The 22,698-nt window shown below is 45.1% G+C and overlaps 1 protein-coding gene across 2 annotated transcripts; it reads right to left on the bottom strand.

Annotated features, from left to right (window-relative positions):
- Nucleotides 1–6,747: 6,747 nt before the first annotated feature.
- On the bottom strand, nt 6,748–21,810 carry LOC117743094 (carbohydrate-responsive element-binding protein). Of its 2 annotated transcripts, none has more exons than XM_034550852.1 (17): nt 21,172–21,810; nt 19,750–19,856; nt 19,473–19,555; nt 19,240–19,329; nt 18,592–18,633; nt 15,872–16,046; nt 15,509–15,586; nt 12,354–12,505; nt 11,632–12,229; nt 11,450–11,523; nt 10,307–10,565; nt 9,695–9,810; nt 9,418–9,540; nt 9,171–9,298; nt 8,813–8,936; nt 7,267–7,396; nt 6,748–7,156 (listed from the first exon to the last, which is right to left on the bottom strand). In XM_034550852.1, the coding sequence occupies exons 1-17, from the start codon at nt 21,789–21,791 to the stop codon at nt 6,993–6,995; spliced, it is 3,063 nt and encodes a 1,020-aa protein (XP_034406743.1). In that variant the 5' UTR covers nt 21,792–21,810; the 3' UTR covers nt 6,748–6,992. The 2 variants fall into 2 exon arrangements, with proteins under 2 accessions (XP_034406743.1, XP_034406742.1); XM_034550851.1 differs by having other exon boundaries at nt 10,307–10,568.
- Between the last annotated feature and the right edge of the window lie 888 nt (nt 21,811–22,698).

Below are 22,698 nucleotides of genomic sequence, written 5' to 3' on the forward strand. Positions count from 1 at the left end.
TTTCTCTTTCTGTCTCTCTCTCTGTCTGTCTCTCTCTCTCTCTCTCCTTCCCCTTCACCTCTCCTATGAGGAAGAACTTCAAAGCAGCTCTGAAGTCAGCAGGATAGAGGGAGGGGATCCCAAGGGGACAGTACCACACACACACATACACACACACACACACACACACACACACACACACAAGGCCAAAAGATGTCTAACAAGCATTCATGCAGTGCCCTTTGTGACAGCTTCAAACGGGCTCGACTCAAGAAGAGCGCGTCCGTTTCTCATGACTATTGACTTCAACGAGCGGTTCCATGCCCCCGTTTCCATCACACATCTCTTGCCCAGACACACGCACGCACATGCACGCAAACTCCAGATCGGAAAATACTGCACTGGTTCTAATGGATAACAAGGCTAATATTTAATTGAGTAATAATAGATCTGAGGAAACAACTGAATAAAACATGCTCATATTATATTATTTAACAATCGGCAGCGCAAGAGGACAAAGTTCGGTCAGGAACAACCCACACACACAAAATAAGAAATGAAAGTTGGGTTGAATTATTCCGTTTTTAGTCCTTGATGTAAATTTGATCTAATGTTTTTCTGCTTCTTGATGAGGATGAATCTGGGGCTAAGCTCCCTTTGATCAGGAGATGAAGCAGGCGTTCTCTTGAGCTTCCAAGTTTGCTTAAATGCTCCCACAGTGGGAGGCTGACCTCAAACTTAAAGGCTGACCTCAAACTTAAAGTTACGTTTCAGACGAACAGAAGGAATCCAAATCCAAAACAATCGAAAGAAGAACTTAATCACCTCTGAATGTCAAGTGTGTTTTCAAAAAGGACGTGAGGGGACGAAGGGCTCCGACAGACGAGAGAGGATGGTCTCGGCATCTGTATCCCCAAGACACGCAGCCTGGGGGGGGGGGGGGCTCTATAGCAGGGCGCTCCACTATAGCAGGGGGGCTACTCTATAGCAGGGCGCTCCTCTATAGCAGGGGGGGCTACTCTATAGCAGGGGGCTACTCTATAGCAGGGGGGCTACTCTATAGCAGGGGGTGCTCTATAGTAGGGCGCTACTCTTTAGCAGGGGCCACTCTATAGCAGGGGGGGCTACTCTATAGCAGGGGGGGCTCTATAGCAGGGTGCTACTCTTTAGCAGGGGGGGCTCTATAGCAGGGGGGGCTACTCTATAGCAGGGGGGGCTCTATAGCAGGGGGGGCTCTATAGCAGGGCGCTACTCTTTAGCAGGGGGGGCTCTATAGCAGGGGGGGCTCTATAGCAGGGGCTACTCTATAGCTATCACAAAGTCATAACTTAATCATAGTCACATGAAGACAAGATGCACATATTTAGATGTCCTCTGTGTCTCAGCGTCCATGAGTCTGCTTAAAAATCATAGAAGAAGTAAAACGCCACTCATAACTCCACGAGTTGAGAATGATCATGTTTTCATGGGTACATTACAGGAGCTGCATTGTACTTCCTGTAGATGCAACGTGAGTTTCTTCAGAGGCCCCGGGATGCAGGATGGAACAAAAATAATACAACCCACCCCCCCACAGTGAGTTCAAAATATTGTTTCACAAAGCATTGGATACCTACAGAAAAAACACATGATGCATGTGCTGTGTGAGAAACGGGATAAAACATCAAACAAAAAACTCCAAGAAGAGTCAGCCAGAGAGAGAGGGAGAGAGAGAGAGAGAGAGAGAGAGAGAGAGTGCACCTGTTTGTTTGGTTGCTCAAAAGGAGGGGATTAAAAATGGATGTGCTTTAACAAGGGGAGAGTGGCGTGCTATTTTGTAGGATAGAATTCATCTCAGGTAACCTGAGTGTTGAGGGGTTGGAGGTCACAGCACCCGTATCTACAGAATATATAGTTCACATCAAGTGGGTATCTTCCATAAATTACCACTGTGCCTCAGATGAAGATACATATTGGACCACAGATGTGTGGATTACCCCTACCCCCCCCCCCAAAACGGAGGGGAAGGGGTCTCATTAAAGGCCAGTATGAACAGGAGGGATGTGCATAGCGAGCAAAAACGGTTTTAATATTCACACAGCTCTATTGTTCTGAGACAGACCAGAAAAGTAGTTTTTCGACCTCATATTATGATACTTCCTTAATGCGGCCTTTTGGAGATTCTTTGATGACACACATATTTGCTCTGGCCATGCGTCTGGAAAGAGATTGTTTACAGCTCGTCGTTATCGTAACCATCAATCATGAAAACTTAAACAACAATCTCAAGAATTTAAAGGACAACTGGCAGAGCAAAATCCAACATGGAGCATTTTAATTTGACAAATGTAAGCTTCCTTTGAGGATAAAAAAACATTCAAATATATTTGCAATAACTGGTTTAATTTTGCACCATAAAGTGAAATCATTGAGAGAAATGAGCTGGGGGTTATTCCCAGAAGGAGAATTATCATCAACAAGTTTGAGTTAGTGAGTGCTTATTATCAATTTAGGCGTAGTTGTGTATCACGATATCTCATCGCAATATGAATCCATTGAAAGGCGATACATTCTCAATTTTAATTACCGCCCATCCCTACATCCCCTCCGCCCACATGATACAGCAGTAAGAAACCTCTTTAGATTGAAATATTCCCACAGTGCACTTGGATTTGAAGAACACAGCTTATTAAATAGAACATAAAGGAACTACCACCTGCAGCGATGCTATACAGCCCGGCTACGCTACACTCCACGGCTGGAGAATCCGAAAGTGGTGTTTCAGGCCAATTTTCTTGCAGATCCCGGTTTATTTGGCACGGTTCTCACTAAACGAGTAACCCCCCCCCCCCCTCCAAATGTGCTCGTTGCAGCAATTTCTGTGTATGGTTTGTCAGACCTCGTCGTGAGACAATGTCTGGGCTGCTGGTGCTTACCGGAAACACTTCAGCCTGATACAAAATAAATAAACAGCTCTCCATCGTCGTCATCCCCCCCCCTCTTCGCCCTTCAGGAGAGCTGAAAAGAAAGGAAGTAGGACATGAGGAGGAGCCAGCGGAAGGAGAGAAGAGGCCTGCCCTGACAGAGGCTGCATGTGGGGAGGAGGGAAACCACTGAGATGCTGCAGAGTGGTGGTGGTGGTATCGCTGCTCGGCCAGGAACAATGTGAAGGCGGAGCAGGCAGGAGACAGATGCTTTGTGGGGAGAGGAACTGAGAGACAGACGGCGGAGGAAGATAACTGCGAGACTGACTGACATTTCCCTCACACCTTCTGTGAGCGGCTTATCCGTCGATCAGCCTCTTACCTCACCTGGGCCGAATCCCTCCAGACAGCTGCGAAGAGACACGCTCGGTATATTCTCCTTTCGGCCCGGACCGGTCCAGATCGGTCCAGACCGACCCAGCGGCGCTCGAGTCCCTCGCAGCCGAGTGTTTGGTCAGCGCTGTCGCTGTGCCTGTCACTCACACGGGTTCTGCTGACTTTTCCCTTTCTAACCGAGCTGCATGTCACGAAGGGAGCGCTGATTACTGATTCACGGAGCGTCCATGAGCTGCAGGCTTTTGTGAATGTTGTCACATCACAGCTTGAGGGAATTTGCAGCAGCGTGTTGGATTGTGAGTTTTTGTAACCAGTCAGGGCTGCAACTAAAGATTATCTTCATGATATCAAGGATTGATTCCCAATTAATAAACCGTTCAGTTTATCAGAAAATAATGACTGTCCAAAATGTCATCAAGATGGCTTGTTTTGTCCAACCAACAGTCAAAAATCTCAAAATATATAGTTCACAATGATGCAACAAAGGAAAAAAAGAAGAAGCAGCAAATCCTCCCATTTGAGAAGATGGAAACATCACACATTGTGCCAATGATTAATTGATTATGGAAATAGTTGCCAAATCTTTTTCTGTAAATCCACTAATGGATTCCAGTAATTGTATCAGCTCTAGTATTCATATGTTGTCACAATATATCCCTCCATGTATTTGGAGACGGGTCTGTACATACAAACCACTGTACTTCCCCCAACGGGGATTTACTGTGTATGATGAACTCTCGTGCTAACAATAAAATAGATTATTATACATTTGTTTGGTTATTTGTTACATTATATGGATGTCCAAGGGGATCTTGCCTATAACTGCAAAAGCCACCACAGCAATTCAATTAAGCTAATTCTGAATCCTTATAAAATGATCTATGTGTTCATGCTTTAACTTTTTAACTACATTAATCTCTATAGTGACTGCTTTTTTCTTTTCTTCTGGCAGCACAGATCAAAGTTTGAAATGAAGCCGAAGCTGTGAGAAACATCATTTCCCCCAGTGCACAGTGCACCTGACACTTTGGATGACAGGACTCAAGCACATAGTTTGTGAAGTGACACCCGTCAACACCAGGAGAATGACAATTATATTATATATATATATATATATATATATATATATATATATATATATATAATAATAATAATAATAATAATTACAAACAGTGTAAAGGATTCACTCACAGTAAGAATAAAACTGGGTTAACGGTAAAGCTCGTCCACCTGATTGACAAAACAATATATGACCTCATAATAGTCTATTTTCAAACTATTCACAATCACTCATAAAGTGTCCAATGCCGCACAATAAACCAGCCTGTGACAGTCAAGCATCCTTCAGAGAATGCAGCTCCGGATAACTAACGTCGACATATCTGACACAATGCTGGCTGCATAAGGAGATGAGTACCACTGTGTGCTGGTAATCCCGTGAATGTGTAAACTGAGTGCACGCGCTTTTACCAACACAATACGCCCCTCAATTGACAGACAAAAAAAAATGTCAACGATATAAGAAACAGTGACGTGACATGAAATGCCCCGCAGCCAGGACAGAGAGAAAATAGAGGAGGAGGGGAAGAAAAGGAAGAGAGAGAAAAAACAGCAGCTGGTGTGGCAACGGAAATTGACGAGTTATTAAAAAAAACAAAAGAAAAACACCACCATCTGCAAAGCGAGGAGGGGCTGGCCGGCAGAACACACGGAGCCCCCCCAAAGCCTCTGTCACAGAAGTGATATTAAACTACCCGCGTGGTGACCGCGAGGAACAGACGGCTCCACGGACGTCAACACCACCTTAATGCGCCCATACCGTGTTCATGCTGCCGCACGGGGAGGGGAGAGCCCGTTCTTCTTCACTGATGCTGCCCGTTATTATCCCCGCACCCCTCCGCCAACTTGAACCCCTTCGAGCTCCCTTGGAAACAACTCTTACCTTTTCTTTATTCCGCGGTCCTCCGCCTCCGCTGGGGCTGTGCGTGCGTGTGTTCGCCGTATCTTCTGCCACTCGGGTCGGTGCTGATGTTGAGCCGCGTCTTCCGTGCCTGCTCTTCGGCGTTAGCTAGCAGCCCGCTGCCTCCGCTCGGCTGGTGGTGCTGAAGTGGACAGCGCACGGAGGAGCTCTGGGAACACAAAGCCGCCGCACGGCGCCTCGCCCGGCACCGCCGACACGCGCGGCGCCCCCTGTTGGACCGGAGGAGCACCCGCAGCCCGTAACGAAACGCACTGGCATAGCGCCACCTAGCGGGCCGAGTACACCTTTCTTTATCCGGTGTAGACGTTATTTCACGAACAATGGGCAACCGTTAATTTAGTATATTATCACGTGAAGGCAAGTCCTCAAAGCGGCTTCTTCCACGGAAGACATGTCGCAGTAGGACACGCGCAGCTACTGATGGCTGCATTCCGGTTAGCTGCAGCTCTCGGCTCCTGGCATAGAGTACATGCTGGATCACGGTCCCAGATCAATGGCCCACTGAATGGAACACAGCCATCTGTTATTAGTGCAGACTGTCTGCTGTGATGAAGACCTGTATCCGGGTATTCAGGAATGGTCTTCTATAAACTGCATGCTGTGGCTTAGGTTTGGAAGCTGTAATGGCAAATTATTTACCCTCCGCCTCAAAAAACCAAAACAATACATTTTTTATATAATATAGTAGCTGCATAGGCATTTGACACAACTCTGAGTTAAGAGGTTTGTCCTTACTCAAAGGAAATGTGTTTCTCTTTGTTGTGAAGGTTTAGCCTTAAAAAATGAAATATCTCATCAATGCAGACATCTATCACAGTGGTTCTCAAATAGGGGCACGTAAAGGCACTCCAGGGGGTACGTGAGAAAATATATATATATTTATTTTTAAATAGTTATTTAATAAATATTCAATAAAGTGTAAGTTCATAAACTGAATTTTATATATTCTATAATAAATCAGACACTGATGGCACAGTGCCATCATCCATATTACATCTCTTTTTTCAACCAAAAATGCTTTGCGCTGGTTAGGGGGTACTTGGCTGAAACAATATTTCACAGGGGGTACATCACTGAAAAAAGGTTAAGAACCACTGTTCTATCATTTGAGTGGGGACTCTCTGGGCCGCCTTCAAGGAGCCCCGATGGTCCGCAAACGGCACTTTGAGAACCACTTCACTTACTATTCTGAAATAACCCCTGCCTTCTAAAGCTACCTATTTTTCTCTCACTTCACATGAGCACTGGTGTGTGACACCCAATACAACGTGGGATAATTATGAGATGCAGTGAGACATATAGTGCCGAGAAAATGTAATCAGTAATCTGAGACACTAATATATGTGACGAAAACCAAAGACAACCTGAGATGTGAAAGGAATTAAGAATAAATGCAGAAACAGAAATTGAAGCTTTTCACAGTGACTGAACTTCATCTGAACTTTTTTGCTTCACCAAAGAAAATGTATGAGGCTGAGAAACAACGTGTAGCATATAGTACAGGTATATTATGCTTCTACAATCATTTAAGCACGAATCACAAATAGTATTTTTTGTATAGGTGTACTGGAATACATTCTTTTTGCAGCTGGTGAGTTTTGTTTGGAATGTGAATCAAAAGTCTGGGAGAGGAGCGTCGAGTCTTTTCAAACCACAGGCTCTCCTCGGACTTGTGCTCTTGTGTGCGTTGTGGTGGACTCCAGGTAAGTTTCCACTGAGTCTGTTCTCCTCGGTCACATGCGGTGTACATTGTCCCGAGTGGCGGGCTGTAAGGAGTGGTCCAGGGCTGCGGCGGGGTTGCCCCGGGTGACCGCGAGGGTGGCCTGCTCCGGCACCAGGCTGGGGTCCGTCAGGATGGCCGTGGTGGTACTCAGGATACGGAGTGAACTCAGAACCACTGCAGGGGACAAGCAGCGAGACGATCACACACAGATCATAGTGGGAAGGAACACTGACGATGACGCGGAGGAAGAAAATGGGTTTGGATCTGCGTTGTGCTGCACTCACTGGGCCTCAGGGCAGGAAGGGAACAGTGCTGGTCCAGCCAGGACAGAGTGGATCGACACAAGTCCTCCACGCTGGCAGTGGACACCATTCCATTGTAGGACTCGAACAGCGGCTCGATGATGATGCTGAACTGATGCCGGGTTGAGGAGAGAAGTCATTCAAACGTGACGCGCTAAAGCTCTTGTTTTGCGAACGTTACTTAATTGATATTAAGAAGAACAACTCGCCCCAAAAGCAAAACTACAAAAAAATATTTCAAAATCATATGAAGAAATCATAACCTTAATGAAAATGTGTTATGTCTAGATATGTAAATAGCCTGTACTTGTATAGCGCTTTTCTAGTCCTCCGACCACTCAAAGCTCTTTAACACTACATCATTCACCCATTCATACACTGGTGGGAGGGGCTACCATGCAAGAGGCCACCGGCCCATCTACTTAACCATTTAACCATTCATACTCATTCATACACAGCAATTTGGGGTTAAGTGTCCCAAGGAGCCGGGGATTGAACCGCCGATCCTGTGATAGAAGAACAACCCTGCTGTGCTGTGTCATAACGTAAATGTGTCCTGTCTGGATGGTACACCATTTCTTTAAATTTACCTTCATTGAAGATTTTGCACGCGCAAATCAAAGACAAATTTCTGACTTTTTGCACGTAAAAAAGATAGAAATTATAAAGTCTTTTCTGTGCTATGCTATTTTATAGTACGTAGAACCAATTTGTTGTTGGTTTTGGTCTTTTCGTGGGATTTGTTTACAGTAACAAGAATAAATATTACAATATCATCAGACTTTCAGTCACATCACTGCAAGTGGCTCATTGTTTTGGAAGCGGCACTGAACTAGTGGTCGACAAAAAAACAGAATAGTTGTTTTTTTTTTCCACTGTTGAACAGCACTGTCGTTGGAAAGGCGTGAAAATGAGCAGTAAAATATACGGTAAAAGCTCCTATCTTCCTCTTGGAGAACTTTATGTTTTCGATTCATTATATCAGCAGTTCGATGAATGAGCGTCTCCTGAGGGAGCATAGAAAGTAGCTCAAAAGTCATGCAGAGAAAACACCCTGAAGGTGTATTTATGCGTCACACCAAGATGATATAATGGTAATCTAATCCTTTTATCTTGCATCCAAGATAAGGACAGCAGTAACGGAGGGGGTGATCATTGAGGAAAGAGTTATGGGTATATATTACCGGTACTTCTTTATGAAACTAGCATTTGCAACACACATGCATTTATTTGATCTGCCCGATTACACTGAGACGCCCCAGATGAAGACTGCGCTTTGAAGGCATTACAACTACATTAGCTCACTTACATCTCTACAGAGTCCATCTTTTGGTTTCATACTATTTCTATTTCACCAAAAGTAAAAATCTCCCCACACAGGAATAGATGAGCGCATTCAGTACACAACAATTATATTATAGTCACGTTTTGTGTTTCATGCACAGGAAGAAAAATCCTGTTTTCTGTTGCGTTTGTGGCAGCGAGATATTTTTTGTTGACCTCTTACATTAAATTCACAAAAGGATACGATCCAAAACTTCCAGTTTCGCAGCGTCTGTGCCTGGACGTACTCTCGGAACTTCTGCCTCATGTGGTCAAAGCGCTGCCGCGTGATGGGCACACCGGTGGCCGGCAGCTGCTGCTGGCACGCGCTGCATGAAGAGAGAAGAGAGAAAATGTATATATATATATACTAGGATGGGATATTAAAGAAGAGGTTTCAAGGTCCGGAGTCAGGCACCCAAATGTAGATGGAAACAGTTGTGACTGGCTGTGATCATTCCTACTGTTCATACTGCATACACTTCCATGTCTGCACACATTCATACATAAATACACACACACACACACACACTAGGGAAGTCAAGCATGGTTAAAAGTCTCACTTGACGGCAGAGTTCAGGAGCTGGATCTCCTCTCTGAGTCTCTGAGCCTCCTCGTGCAGCTGCGCTCTCTCCTGCTGCATCTTACTGATGTACTCGGCCGTCTTCTGCAGCGTGGTAGCTTTGCTGATCTGTGCCAGCAGACAAAGAGGGATCCCCACATGTCAGTCACAGTTATTCACAAATCTTCAATATTGTTGCTCATCACATCTATCTCTAATGCAGTTGCACGTCTTTTTTTTCGCGGTACCTTTATGCTTGGCTGAGAGCTCAGCGTTGTCACGATGTTATGTAACGTGTCAAATCCCAGTTTGATGTTGAAGCGCCTCTTCTGCTCAGCCGAGATGTGAGTTATCCTCCTGCTCTCTGTTTGCTGCAGATAACATATGCAGTGTAGAAATATGCACATCACATGTCACACCCAGATTCACGTACTAGGTCAAATGTGTATCCATATATATATATATATATATATATATATATATTCAATACCACGCGTGTCGATGAAATGAGACAGTATGTCCTACCTTACTTGATTCTATCTTTCCGTGTCCTGAGAAGCACGAGTGTGGGGACTCGGGGTTGGAGATTCTATCCAAAGGGTTTGGTGGTGACATTTTACCTGTGTGTCCTGGAAAATTAACTAAAAGAAAGAGAGGTTGTGATATCTATTCGTTATATTTGCCGGAAAATTGGATAACCTTGACTATTGAGGACGAAAGCTGCCAAAAATAAATAAATGACTCGATTAATTAATTAATATGCCATTATATATACTAAAATAATATACAAAATAAATGTAGAGACTGATGAATAAAATGAGGCATAAATTGATATTTATTTTAATTTGATTCTTTATTCAGTTACCTTTGTAATAATTCCTTTATTTATTTACTTTCCAATATAATTTATGTATGTATTATTTTCTCTTTGCATGACAGGAAAACTGAATTGGAAGAAAAATGACCCCTTAATCATTAAAAGAGTTGTGTCTCTTTACTTTATAACCACGCAGTAATTCATTTAAAAAATGAATCCTGAATATCTCTGCGGCGATACAGGCCTTATTGTTTGACCGTGTACATTCTGCCATTGCACCAACCTGACAGGTGTCGGTGTTCACTGGTTTTTGGGCATACCTGTGAGGCTGCTCCTGTCCGCGCCGTACTGCTGGACGGGAGATAGTTTCTCGGTCTTGGGAATGAGGAGGGTTGAGCCGGCGTGTGTGGAAGAGCCGTGGAGGAGCAGGGCGGGCACGGCCAGGCCTCTGGAGGTGCTGGCGTGGGGTGCGCTGTGACCTGAGGGGGCGGTCTGGCCGAGCAGAGGCATCAACGCCGGCCAACCAGCTCTGTGCTGCAGCTGCGATGAAGCCCCGACGGCATGAGTGCTGCTGCTTGACTGCTAGGCGACACACAAGGTCACCATATATCATACCATACTACTATGCCATATCATAGATCCATGTTGGACTTCTTGTGAACAAAATGTTTTCTAAAACTGTCAGACTGTTTGAAAACCAATCAGATTCAGTGCATATGAAAAAACATTGTATTTAAACTACTGCACTACATTAGTCAGCCCACTAAATCAAATTGTGAATGGCTGAACCTGGTCCAGCTGCTAAAAAGAGACTTTCTTTACATACTCAAAATACTTTTGTGTGAATAAACAGCAGAATGTATCTTTGCACACGCACTGAACTGTCATTACCACGTCACTTCCTGAGAGGCTGCTTGCCTGTTGGAGATGGGTAACCACGGAAACCCGTGCCAACCCCATGTTAACCAAACGATGATTTGCAAGAATCATGAAGTCTGAATTAATTTAAACAATATATATCACGTCGAGAAAAGTGAGGTCTTATACTGAAATCGAAACGTTATTGTTGTTACCGAGCTGTCCGCCGTTGTCTATTATTAACATTGCTATCTCTACCGCATTGCATTGTGGGATATTAATGCCGGCATAATGTCCTGAACTTCCAATATCTCTTTGGAAATAGCATTTCGGACATAGTAAATAAAAATAAATAGCATGCTCGTGTGGAGTTTCGGACGGTACCTGAGAACAAAGGTTTAGGAGCTCGCTCAGATGTGCCTGAAGATAATCAAATCTACCTCTGATGCTCACTCATTAACGCCATCCTATCTTGTTTGTCGATTCCGTGAAGCTGGAGGAAGTCAATGTGTAGTTTGGCACAACATTTCCCTGTGTTCTCGGGTTCTTGTACAAGTCAGTATCCAACACAAATGAACACCGCTCTTACTAAAGGACAGGCTCACCGAGGAGCTGGGCGATGATGACCTCTGACCTTTGGCTGTCACTAAAGAAGTATTAAATCCTAGCGGTGGCTTCTCTGAAAGCACAAAAACAAAACAAGCGTTTGCTCACTTTTTCTTACAGAAACATGATTCAGATTAATAACTGCTGTCGAAGATAGAAGAAGGCACACAAACGGACTCACGTTCGCGGGCGCCGGAGGAGAGCAGCTTCGCCAGGCAGCTGCTGGCTGCGGGCGCAGTGGACGGGGGTTTAGCCGGCGCCACGGAGGCACCGACTGTTTTCACCCCTCCCCTCTTTTGCTTGTGCTTCCCTCTGACCCCCGTGACGGCCACCTGCTCCGGGACCGAGAAGCAGTGGGCCGCGGTGCCGGAAGGCAGCTCCGCGTGGGCCGGCTCCGACACGGCCTCCGCGTAACTGAGAGAGTGGCAGGAGGCCTGGGGGTACGTGTCCTCTGTGTGAGGGTAGCCAGGAGCCTGGTGCACGGAGCCCTGGGCCCCCATGGTGGAGGCGGTGTGAGTGATGACCGTGGGGGTCACGCTGGTGGTTGTGTAGTAACCAAACTTGTGGCATGGCAACGGGTACAGGAAGGGGATACTTGAAGGAACCGGCTGCTCGATGCTGGTGGTGAATGCTATAGAAACAGCTGGATCGAGGTATGACTGATGTCCGTAGGGCATGGCTCCCGATATGATACCAGATGTGTGGTATTCACCGCAGGCCTGGTCCGGCCGGGTGTTGGAGGAGGAGGGCGGAGGCAAAGTGTCACACGACAGATCGGGCTGCAAGAGAAAGATTCAACCTGCTTTACGGAGTGAACTGTAGCGCCGTCGGTTTGCTGATCAAGTATTTTATTGCAGCAGTACATTGTCACAAGATGGAGGAGCCCGTTCACACCAGCGGTACCTGAGCCAGCTGGGTGTCGATGAGTAGCTGAGGAGTCGTCACCACAAAGGAGGGCAGCGGAGCAAACGCTGCGCTGGGCGCGATCTCGAAATAGCCACAGTCAGCAAAAGCAGTCTGCTCAGTGGGCGGGCCCCGGTAGTTCATAAAGATATCTGGGAGAAGCACACACACACACAGACTGTCAAGTAGGATGAGACTTTGAGCGTCTATACAGATGGAACGAGCCCAAATCTCCAAAGTGCAGTTAAATTAACTGCAAACTGACACAACACATGCAGCCGCCTCATATCTAGAAGGGCATTAAATATAATACACACACATAAAGCTTTTCACATTGTACTTTACCAACAATATATCAATATTACTTGTTCACTTAGGCACAACAGAGCCCTAATGAGATGATGTCATCTACTGGATGGTCCTGGATGTACACCTCCAGAGGTATTTGGCCATGCTTTCAGTGCACACATGTCTTCATTTAGTGATTTAACTAAACACTATAATGCGATATTTATTGAAAATAAAATGTATTTAATAAAACTAGATAACAATTTGAATTTAAATGAAATATAATCCATCGAATGCATGACATAAGGTGGAAAATAAAACCCACAAAATAATAATAATAATAATAATAATAATATTATTGTAACATTTATAGGGATGAAAATTGTATTAGAATAAGTATTTTTATTCTTATTATAGTGTAATTATAAAAAACATGTGTTTCATACAACAAAGTGCAGCACAAGGTGCTTTGCAATAACGGGAAATAGACTGAAAATAAGAACAGGGATATAATGCAGTATTTATGGGAAATAAAATCCATTTGATAAAATGCTTTTCTTCTTTAACGGGTGTGGCTGAAACAAGCCGGAGTTGTACGTTCCAGCCTGCAGTTTGATATCACATCCCACAGAGAGTCACCGTCCAACCTGCCAGGTCACATACCTTTGGAGACGCGCTGGCAACTGAATGTGCCAAGCTGCCATGTGAGCAAAACTATTTCTTCCCATCTCACGAATTCAAACCAGCTTTCTTTTGTTGACCAGTTAAGGAGGCAAACGTGAACTCACTCGCTTCAGTCGAAAGAACCTTGTTTTCGGCTCATTGGAGCCACCGTGCACACATACAGCTCTGTGGGCACAAGGCGAATCTGCAGATACATACCAGTGTGTCTGTTTTCACCTCAGTGAAGAGAAACCACTGACATGCCTCGGAAGAGTGCTCCGTATTCCCACTTCAGAGAAGCACACATAGAGCAAACTGCGGCGCTCTGACGGACACTCACTAGCTCCCTGGATCTTGTGACCGCCGTGAGAGGCGGGCCGATGACCCCTCCGGACGCTGTGAGGACAAACAGCCACACACACACGTTGTGCCACTGGCTGTCTGTGGGTTACAAAGGCTGACTTGAAGCCACAGGCACACAAAGGCCGAAAACAACCACAGCCACTGTGCCCCACGGCGAGGAGCTGACCTGAGATCTGCTCCTCAGCTCTCTGTGTCTCCTTGCCGTTTGGCAAGCGGCCCTGGGCATATCACTTTTCCCTGCCTCTCACACACTGAGGTTATGTAACACTGAGTGACGCATCATTGACAAATATTCATTTTGAAAATAAGACATCAGGGGATTAGAGAATGAATTATGTCACACCAAAACAGGCGTATTCACATTTTATTCAGGCCACTTGGAGGAGGCAGAAACAAGCTTTGAGCGCACACCGTCAAGATTTCCCAATTTTAAAGGTGTTTGACCTCTGGTAGCGCTCGCCGCCGAGGGCTAAATATAAGAAGTGGACGTATGTCCCGTGACGTCACACGTTGGTTTGTGGACTTCGGTTTTGAAGCCTTGAGTTCCACATTTTGACCGTCACCATCTTGTTTTGAATGAACATCATGCTGTTTAAAAGAAGACCATAAACTCATGTTTACAGAGGGAATAAATCAAGAATAAATCCCCAGAAAATTGTCATTGTGACTTCTTTTTGCAACCACAGGAGTTGCCCCCTGGTGGCCTTTAGAGAGAATGCAAGTTTAGGCACATTTGCATTGGCTTCACTTTTCAGACCCGGAGGTTGCCGCCTGGTGGCTCCCCGTTCTGTTTGTGTCGCACACGAGGACCCACACGTCCCACCGGTGGTGTCAAACTACTCGGCAAGATGAGCAGCAGTAAATATGAGGCCCTTCAGCTGCTAAATGCTCCGCTGCACTCACCAGCTAGTCCCCAAATGTGTCCGTCTGCTGTCTGGTGCTGAGCAGCTGGAGTACAATGTGTTCATCAGAGCTTGTTGGCTGAAAACAGCTGCCTGCTATTCGTCGTTATTGGGAAAATATTGGTTTTTAATTAATAATCATAACTTCTAGCACAGCATCTCCCAGTCCATCGCTTTATTCAATGGCCTCATACTCGGTTGAATTCTCTCCCACTTCCCCATTCCCCTCGCTCAACCGTGCCTTTGACCCTACGCAAACCTCTGAGGGACATTACTGCAGACACAGCACATAAACAAAGGAGTGTCACTCGAGAACTGATTTAAGTCATGTAATATGTCATGTAAAAACTCAATCTCTGCAATTGAATCTGCAAATCAGCTTTAAAGACTTAATACCAGAATACTTTTATTTTGCATTGTGTCTGAGTGGGTAAAATGTGAATCAGGATGTGGCCTTTCAGAAATGTAGACATCGAACTGTCATTAAAGTTAACGATTAATGACTGTAAAAACACCGGTACCTCTTCCCAGAATCAGTTCAAACGTCTTCTATCAACTATTAAGTATATTATGCCACAAGTTGAATATTAAATGACGTTACAAACAGTAAACACTGGATGGGCAGACAGGCAGGCAGACAGACAGACAGACAGGCAGACAGACAGGCAGACAGACAGACAGACAGGCAGACAGGCAGACAGACAGACAGACAGACAGGCAGGCAGGCAGGCAGGCGGACAGACAGGCAGGCAGGCAGGCAGGCGGACAGACAGACAGGCAGACAGACAGACAGACAGACAGACAGACAGGCAGGCAGACAGACAGGCAGACAGACAGACAGACAGACAGACAGACAGACAGACAGGCAGGCAGGCAGGCAGACAGACAGGCAGGCAGACTCAGTCAGTCAGTCAGTCAGACAGTAGTAGAAGAGAGTACCTGGTATATCCATGAAATCATCCAGGTTGGGCTGCAGAGTCAGACCTGGCTGGATAATATCAGCATTGCTGGTGTACGCTGAGGACAAAGAAAACATCATATCAGACATTAGAGGGAGGGATAAATGTGAGTGGGTGCATCTGTTAATAGTCCGCTGTATTGTGTGTGCTTTTTATCCTTTCATCATAGAGCATTTCCTTATTCGTAGGGTGGGTTCCTTTGGCTGACCCACGTGACCCAAATGACAAAACGTAGGCAAAATATTGAAGCCTCTTGGAAAATGTCTATAACATCAAAGTAATGAAAATAAAGACATACATTACTGCAGCTCAATCAACATCTGCAAATGTGCTGACTACTCACTGTCGTGTCGGTCGCCGGCCCAGGGACACGGCTTCTGCGTCATGGTGAACAAGGTGTCGGAGATGTCGGACAGGAGGCAGTCCAGGTCAAACATGTGGACCTCCACCGGCGCTGCCTCAGGCTCCTGGTACATGTGATTGGACCATTTCTCCAGCTTGGCCTGGCAGATCTGACCCTGGAGCACATCAGCCAGAGATGAGCTTAGAATCAACTTCTAGTGACAAGTCCAGCACTGATCTATGGAGGGCTCCCTCCAAATAGCACTGAACAGGCAAAGTGATGCATTGATGGAGTCGTACATGTCCGGCAGATGGTGTGAAAAGGTCACGTTAACAGCAGCTAAAGCTCCTTCAATAAGTTGTTTAGAAATATGACAATGCCAAGCCACTAAAACACAATTTACATCCTCTTACACAAAGAAACAAACACGTATTGTGACACGTCTTCCACTATCACATCGTGTTCTCTTCTCAGTAAGACACTCACAGAAGATGGAGCTGCGGTCCTTTTCCCCCTCGGTTTGAGCTGCTTTGCTTCAGCCTCTCCTCGTCTTTGCCCTCCACTTCTAACTCTGACGCCACATTTATAGGGAAGCCCAGATTGAGCCGGAAACTGTTTTGATTACGTCTCGGCACACGACATCCCCTCTTGTAATTTATTCATCTGCCTCTCGATTTGTTTTTCTTTCAGCGAGTGGACAAGTGTGTGCAAGTAGACATTTAGTAAGATTGTTGTGTGTGTGTGTGTGTGTGTGTGTGTGTGTGTGTGTGTGTGTGTGCGCGTGCGAGCAGGGCATGATGAAAAAGCACTTTTGACATATTGTTAAAAAACACTAGCCTCTTAAAGGTTATCATTATGTCGGCTTTGTTCAATTCGTTATTTCGATGTCTCACCGTTTCAATAAGAGCAGCAGCCTTTTGTCCCTGACCTAATTTCAGCAACGAGGCCCGAGGCCCCCGACCAAGACAAGCGGCTGCTGCCTCGGACTCGCTAAGGATATATACATGCACGCATCCATCACTTCCGATGGATGCAATATTTACTCTACTTTTTTTTTATTCACGTGTTTCCCGCAACGAATAGATAAGAAGAAAAAAATCTGCGAGATGAAGCGAAAGTTACAAACGCAGAGACGAGACTGTTAATGCCGAACACCTCTTGCTTGTGTCTTCAGTGAAGCTATTTCTTCCCACATCCGGAGTAGAGGATAAGATAAGAAACCCCACACATCGAGACCAGCGCTGCGGATCCACTATTGATTCTATAAGACTGTTCTTTAGCACAGCTTCGAGCTAAGTGCTAACTTTGAGCTAAGTGCTAACATAGCAGGTAATATTTACCATCACCCTTGTAGACGTTCACTATCTCAGGGTATTAACATGCTAATATTTTCTCATTAGAACTAAACACAATTGTCATAATTTGTGTAATTGAATTGTTGATGTTAATGGAACTAGAGGGAAACACTGTGCATCATCAAAGTCACTAGAAATCCATCCAATATAGTTGTTGAGATATTTCGACATCATTTTTGGGACCAAGGACCTGTCACAGGAGGAAAATCCTTCCAAGTGCAGGTGGAACCGTAGCTCCTCCCATCAGGGTGTGAATGGGTGTGAATGGGTGTGAATGGGTGTATGATGTCATGTAGTGTAAAAGCGCTTTGAGTGGTCGGAAGACTAGAAAAGAGATATACAAGTACAGGTTATTTTGACCATTTACTATAACTGAATACTTTTGGACGTGTTTCCTGGTGATAAACAAACTTTACTTTACTTCCCTTTTGAAAGACGGTCAGTTTGTTCAAGACAGCATCGATACGTCTCAAGTAATTCATCTAAAAAGCATACCAAAAATGAAGATTGGCACAGTCCTAATACACCCAGAACATTTAAAATGACCCGTCTAAAGCTGACTTTAAATGAGTGCTTCAACTATAAAATAATGAACTTATTGCTAATCATCCAAATCATTGGCCAGCCTCCCGGTCTTAATTTATGACCTGATTTGGTAACTTGGCAGGTCTTGGTTTTTCTCTGATTGGCTGAGTATAGTATATCATCATGGAATATCCTGCAAGTTAGAGAGAATTTAGACCGGGGCCTTGAGGGTTGAGAAAGCCTTTTAAAAACAACATGAAACAAACCCTAACGTTACAAAAACAAACCCTGGGTTTTACTGAGCTTTTTTTTCTCCCTCCAGCCACTTGATGTTATCTGTGAGGAGGAAAGGCCAGATAACGCGTTGGGAAAACAGAGCATAAAAAACCTGGTTCAGTGATCTTTGACCTGTCATCTTCGTGCTGATATGTGCCCCTTGAAGAGCCGCTCAATGCATCAACAGTAACACTTTGAGCTCCAGACAAACAGAGATTATCTTTAACCTGAGTTAAACCCGGGCTTCCAATGGGACGGGAGATCAAAGGGCCATCATGCCGAAGGTGAAAGAGGCAGTAGTGGGATGAGACGGCCGCCCAGTGGGCTGATGCCACATTGTCATGTGAACACTATTCTCCCCCCCCCCCCCCCCCCCCCCCTCCCGTGCTAAACGTGCTAAAAATAGCCGCATGGAGGACTTTGATGATCATATGTTGAGCTGCAACTGGATTCAAAAGTAAAGAAGGCTAAAAGGTCACCAAAACACACAAGCCTGGGCCAACTCGGTTTTCAGGGGTCAAAATCAATATTTGACGTACAGAAAGTACCAGAAAAGTGTCATACCTCTTGGAGCATGGACAGAATATCATCCTTCTTTTTCTGAAGCTGTAAAAGAAAAGAAAAGAAATACTTTTCATAATGCTTATAATACCCATCTTATTAGCACTGAACACACAGTGCAGCTAAGGCTGATGGTTGTGTCTTTAGACAGTGTTGGGCAGAATTATATTTCATAACAATTCATCATGAGGGAAACGTGAATGCAAAGGTCACGGGATGACCTAAGTTATAATCGAAAGTTCTCAGAATTCACCCTCTCGGGACCTTGAAAAAAGGTAATTAATTTTGCGCTAATCCATCCAATAGCGTCAAAATATTTCGGGTCTGAACCACACATTCCTTTTGTTGCTTTGAGCCCCAGAACCTGAATGACATCATACTGCAGAGCAGGCAGACATCTCTACAAACGATATTTCTTTTAACTAGGCGACTCCACCCAAAACAATCTAGATTGATAAATAGAGCTACAGGTAAGAGGAAAAATATGTATTTTTGATTTTGGGTTGAACTGTCCCTTTAAGTTTGGGTATCAGGACGGCCAGGAGCCCCTAGTCAGCCGACCTGAGGGACCTGGAGGTAGAATGCAGGTTAAACACGGCTAAAACTATACGAGATGAAATATGTGTTCTATAAAATAAAAAGAGTGCTCACCCTCTTCTTATAGTAAATCCTCCACTTGTGGTACTCCTTGATCACCACCTCGATCCTTCGCTTCCAGTAGCTGCCCTCTAGGACTATTGCCTGTTGACATGATGCAGAAAACACCAAAGCATAAGACGTGCATGACAAAGCTCATCAGAGTATAAATACAAATGTTTCAGTTACTTGAATTTGGAATAAAGTGCAGTTGAAAAATGAAGGCAGCTCGCGCTTCAGTCGCTCACTTCAGGTTTCCGATGTGAATCGGACTCCGTGCCCTCCAGCGGCGTGACGAAGCCGCACACTGAGCTCTTCCTCTTCTCCACATCTACACACAGCACACACACAGCAGGGGAGACAAATGAATGTGTGTACTACGGCGACTTCGTGTTCGACTCCTCATTTCTGTCTGCTCGCTAATTTGTTCTTAGCTTCCGACTTCCCATCGAGCACTTTCCGCTGCGCTCGACACATCGACGCCCTTCTTCATTAACCGCGCGGGGGAAAGAGTGGTGGACTCACACTGAATGAACCAAGCTCTCCAGATGGCGTTGTTCAGACGGATCTTATCCCTCCACAGCAACCGCAGACCCTTAAAAGACTTCCACTTGGGGGAGACTATCTTCGCGCTGCAAACAAAACACACAATCAAATGGGAAAACATGCAATTTGTTCAAATGGAAAATGGGCGATGTTCGATGCACACTGAGAGAGGGACAGACACTATTTTATTCTAAAGTGGAACATATTCATTAGCCCCTGTTAGAAACCTGTCCTGGTTTTGACTAATAGTGACCCATCAGTTTATCCACCGGTACACTGTCAGGCTGTTTGCACCTTTTTTTTCCAGCATCCCTGAGCCTGCTGAGTGCTGAGAAAGAGGCCTTCCTAATGTGTGGTGCTCGGGGAGTTGCTAGGAAGCCCGAGGGGAATCATTTTCAACATGCTTTTAATGGAGCGACAGTCACACACTCCGAACCAGCCGAGACAGCATTATCACTGGAGACCTATTAACACCACGGGTAATGACAAATGCTGTGCAGGCACAGCAAGTCTCCGTGGTTCACACCATAGTCGATATACTTGACATGTAGCACGGAGATAAATAATATTGTTTTATATAAACAGGGTGCAGAGTTTATAGTTTTTAAGCCCTTTCATAAAAATGTATTGTGTGGTCTGTTGTACTGGTAACCAGCCCTGGCTCCGGTGTTATTGTGCAACTGTCATCAAAACTATAAAAAACTATTTAAAAAAAAGATATCTCTTCTTTAGGCCAGAGGTTGACAACTCTTTTGAACAAGTTGTCAACAAAAAGGACGAAACGTTCTCAAGCGCTCATCTTTCAAATCAAAAAAACAAACGTCAGAATCAGAAGAACTTGCTCTTTAAAAAAAAAACGTCAGGGAGAGACGCAAACGCACACGTGTGTGTTCGCGTGTCTGTGTTATGTGTGTGTAATACATAACAATAACAATAAACATGTTCTGAGCCTGGTCTCTCTCTTTTCCTCAGTGACACTGTAATCTTTTCCAGGGCTGCCAACTAGAATCAAAGTCCAGCTTTCAGTGTACATTTTCCAAGCTGTTGCACAAGAGACAGTGAAGTCCCCCTCCCAACACATCTGTGCTCTTTTTAAAAAAGGGAAACCTGTTCAAACATATTTCTACGCAGAGTTCTTAGTCTACACAGTGGTCAGTTTATAGCTCACAATAAAACATGTAAATTATGAACTCCAGAGGGAGATCACTGCAGGAGGGGGGGGGGGGGGGGGGTACTTCAATTATAGCCTGCAAGGTCAGCTATTTATAATTCATGTGTACTGTTTAATACTTGAAAACTACAATGTGAAGATGACTGCATTCTAAGATCTCCATTCACACAGATCATGTATTTACAGCGCCGTAAATCAACCCAAGTGGACGTGTGGAGGACGCGACCCACCTGTAGGCCAGGGACATGCAGTCGAACAGGCGGGTCAGCGTGGGGTCGATGCTCAGGCTCCCGGAGCTCAGCGGGCCGTAGCGGTACGTGTGGCACCACGTCCTGTTCACCGTGTCGAAGTCGTATCTCGTGGAGCCGCCGCTCTTCCTGCCGCGCGGCGCCGAGTCGCTGTGCGGCGACGACACCATGAAGTGCCCGCTGTGGATCACCTGGCTGCCCGGGAAGGAGCCGGCGGGCGGCCCGGTGCCGAAGAACACCCGGACGGGTCCGCCGTCCGCCTCCGAGTCCGAGTCCGAGGAGTTGTCGTGGAGCGGCTGGCTGCGGCCGGCCGGACACACTCTCCCTTTGCCCGCCATGGCGCGCGGTTGTCGACCGACTGTGAACTTTCCCCTCAAATGACTCCCCCCGTCGTCGTCTTCTTCTCCTTCTTCTCCTTCTCCTTCTTCTTCTTCTTCACAGACTCCGCTGTCTCCGGAAAGAAGTGGCGCTCGCTGACCGCACCGAGGCCCCTCATCTGTCAGCTGCCTCCGGCACGGCACGGCACGGCTCGGGACGCTATGCGCGCGCGGGTGCGTGCGGGTGTGTGTGGACTGTTGTGCAAGAGAGGCAGATGCTATCATTGTGTCAACTTCCTTTGGAGGTAAAGTCCTCCTCACCATCACTCACTGAAGACGGTAATTATTAATAGAGCCATCTTTAGCATTGTTATGATGCTCTGAAACCTTTTGACCTCATCATCTCTCCGGAATAAAAATATACAAAACATAGTCCTATAGCTTGTTCATAGCAGTAGTTACACACTATAGCTTGTTCATAGCAGTAGTTATACACTATAGCTTGTTCATAGCAGTAGTTATACACTATAGCTTGTTCATAGCAGTAGTTATACACTATAGCTTGTTCATAACAGTAGTTACACACTATAGCTTGTTCATAGCAGTAGTTATACACTATAGCGTGTTCATAACAGTAGTTATACACTATAGCTTGTTCATAGCAGTAGTTATACACTATAGCTTGTTCATAACAGTAGTTATACACTATAGCTTGTTCATAGCAGTAGTTATACACTATAGCTTGTTCATAGCAGTAGTTATACACTATAGCTTGTTCATAACAGTAGTTATACACTATAGCTTGTTCATAGCAGTAGTTATACACTATAGCTTGTTCATAGCAGTAGTTATACACTATAGCTTGTTCATAACAGTAGTTACACACTATAGTTTGTTCATAGCAGTAGTTATACACTATAGCTTGTTCATAACAGTAGTTAACCACTATAGCTTGTTCATAGCAGTAGTTATACACTAGGCTATTCTTACTGTATCTGGGATACCGTTTCAATTTAAAATATGTGAAATGTAACATTCATATTCATCAAGTAGTTGAAGAGTATTTGATAAATGTAAGTCTCTAAATGTATTAACATGTATTAAGGGGACAACCAAGATCAGGGCCTCGGCTTCAGCGTCTGATCTGTTGTCATTTAATGGCCAGAAAGGTGTTTCTGCTGAAGTTGACCTT

Source organism: Cyclopterus lumpus, chromosome 14 (assembly GCF_009769545.1).
Source record: "Cyclopterus lumpus isolate fCycLum1 chromosome 14, fCycLum1.pri, whole genome shotgun sequence".
In the NCBI taxonomy this organism is placed as follows: domain Eukaryota; kingdom Metazoa; phylum Chordata; class Actinopteri; order Perciformes; family Cyclopteridae; genus Cyclopterus; species Cyclopterus lumpus.

Excerpts from the sequence above, each read along its gene's own strand:
- LOC117743094 (XM_034550851.1), bottom strand. The coding sequence starts at position 21,791 with ATGATAGCATCTGCCTCTCTTGCACAACAGTCCACACACACCCGCACG. Across the intron at positions 10,569-11,449 it reads CATCATCGCCCAGCTCCTCG|CAGTCAAGCAGCAGCACTCA; the intron begins GTGAGCCTGTCC and ends TGTGTCGCCTAG. Across the intron at positions 9,811-10,306 it reads GGACAGGAGCAGCCTCACAG|TTAATTTTCCAGGACACACA; the intron begins GTATGCCCAAAA and ends TCTTTCTTTTAG.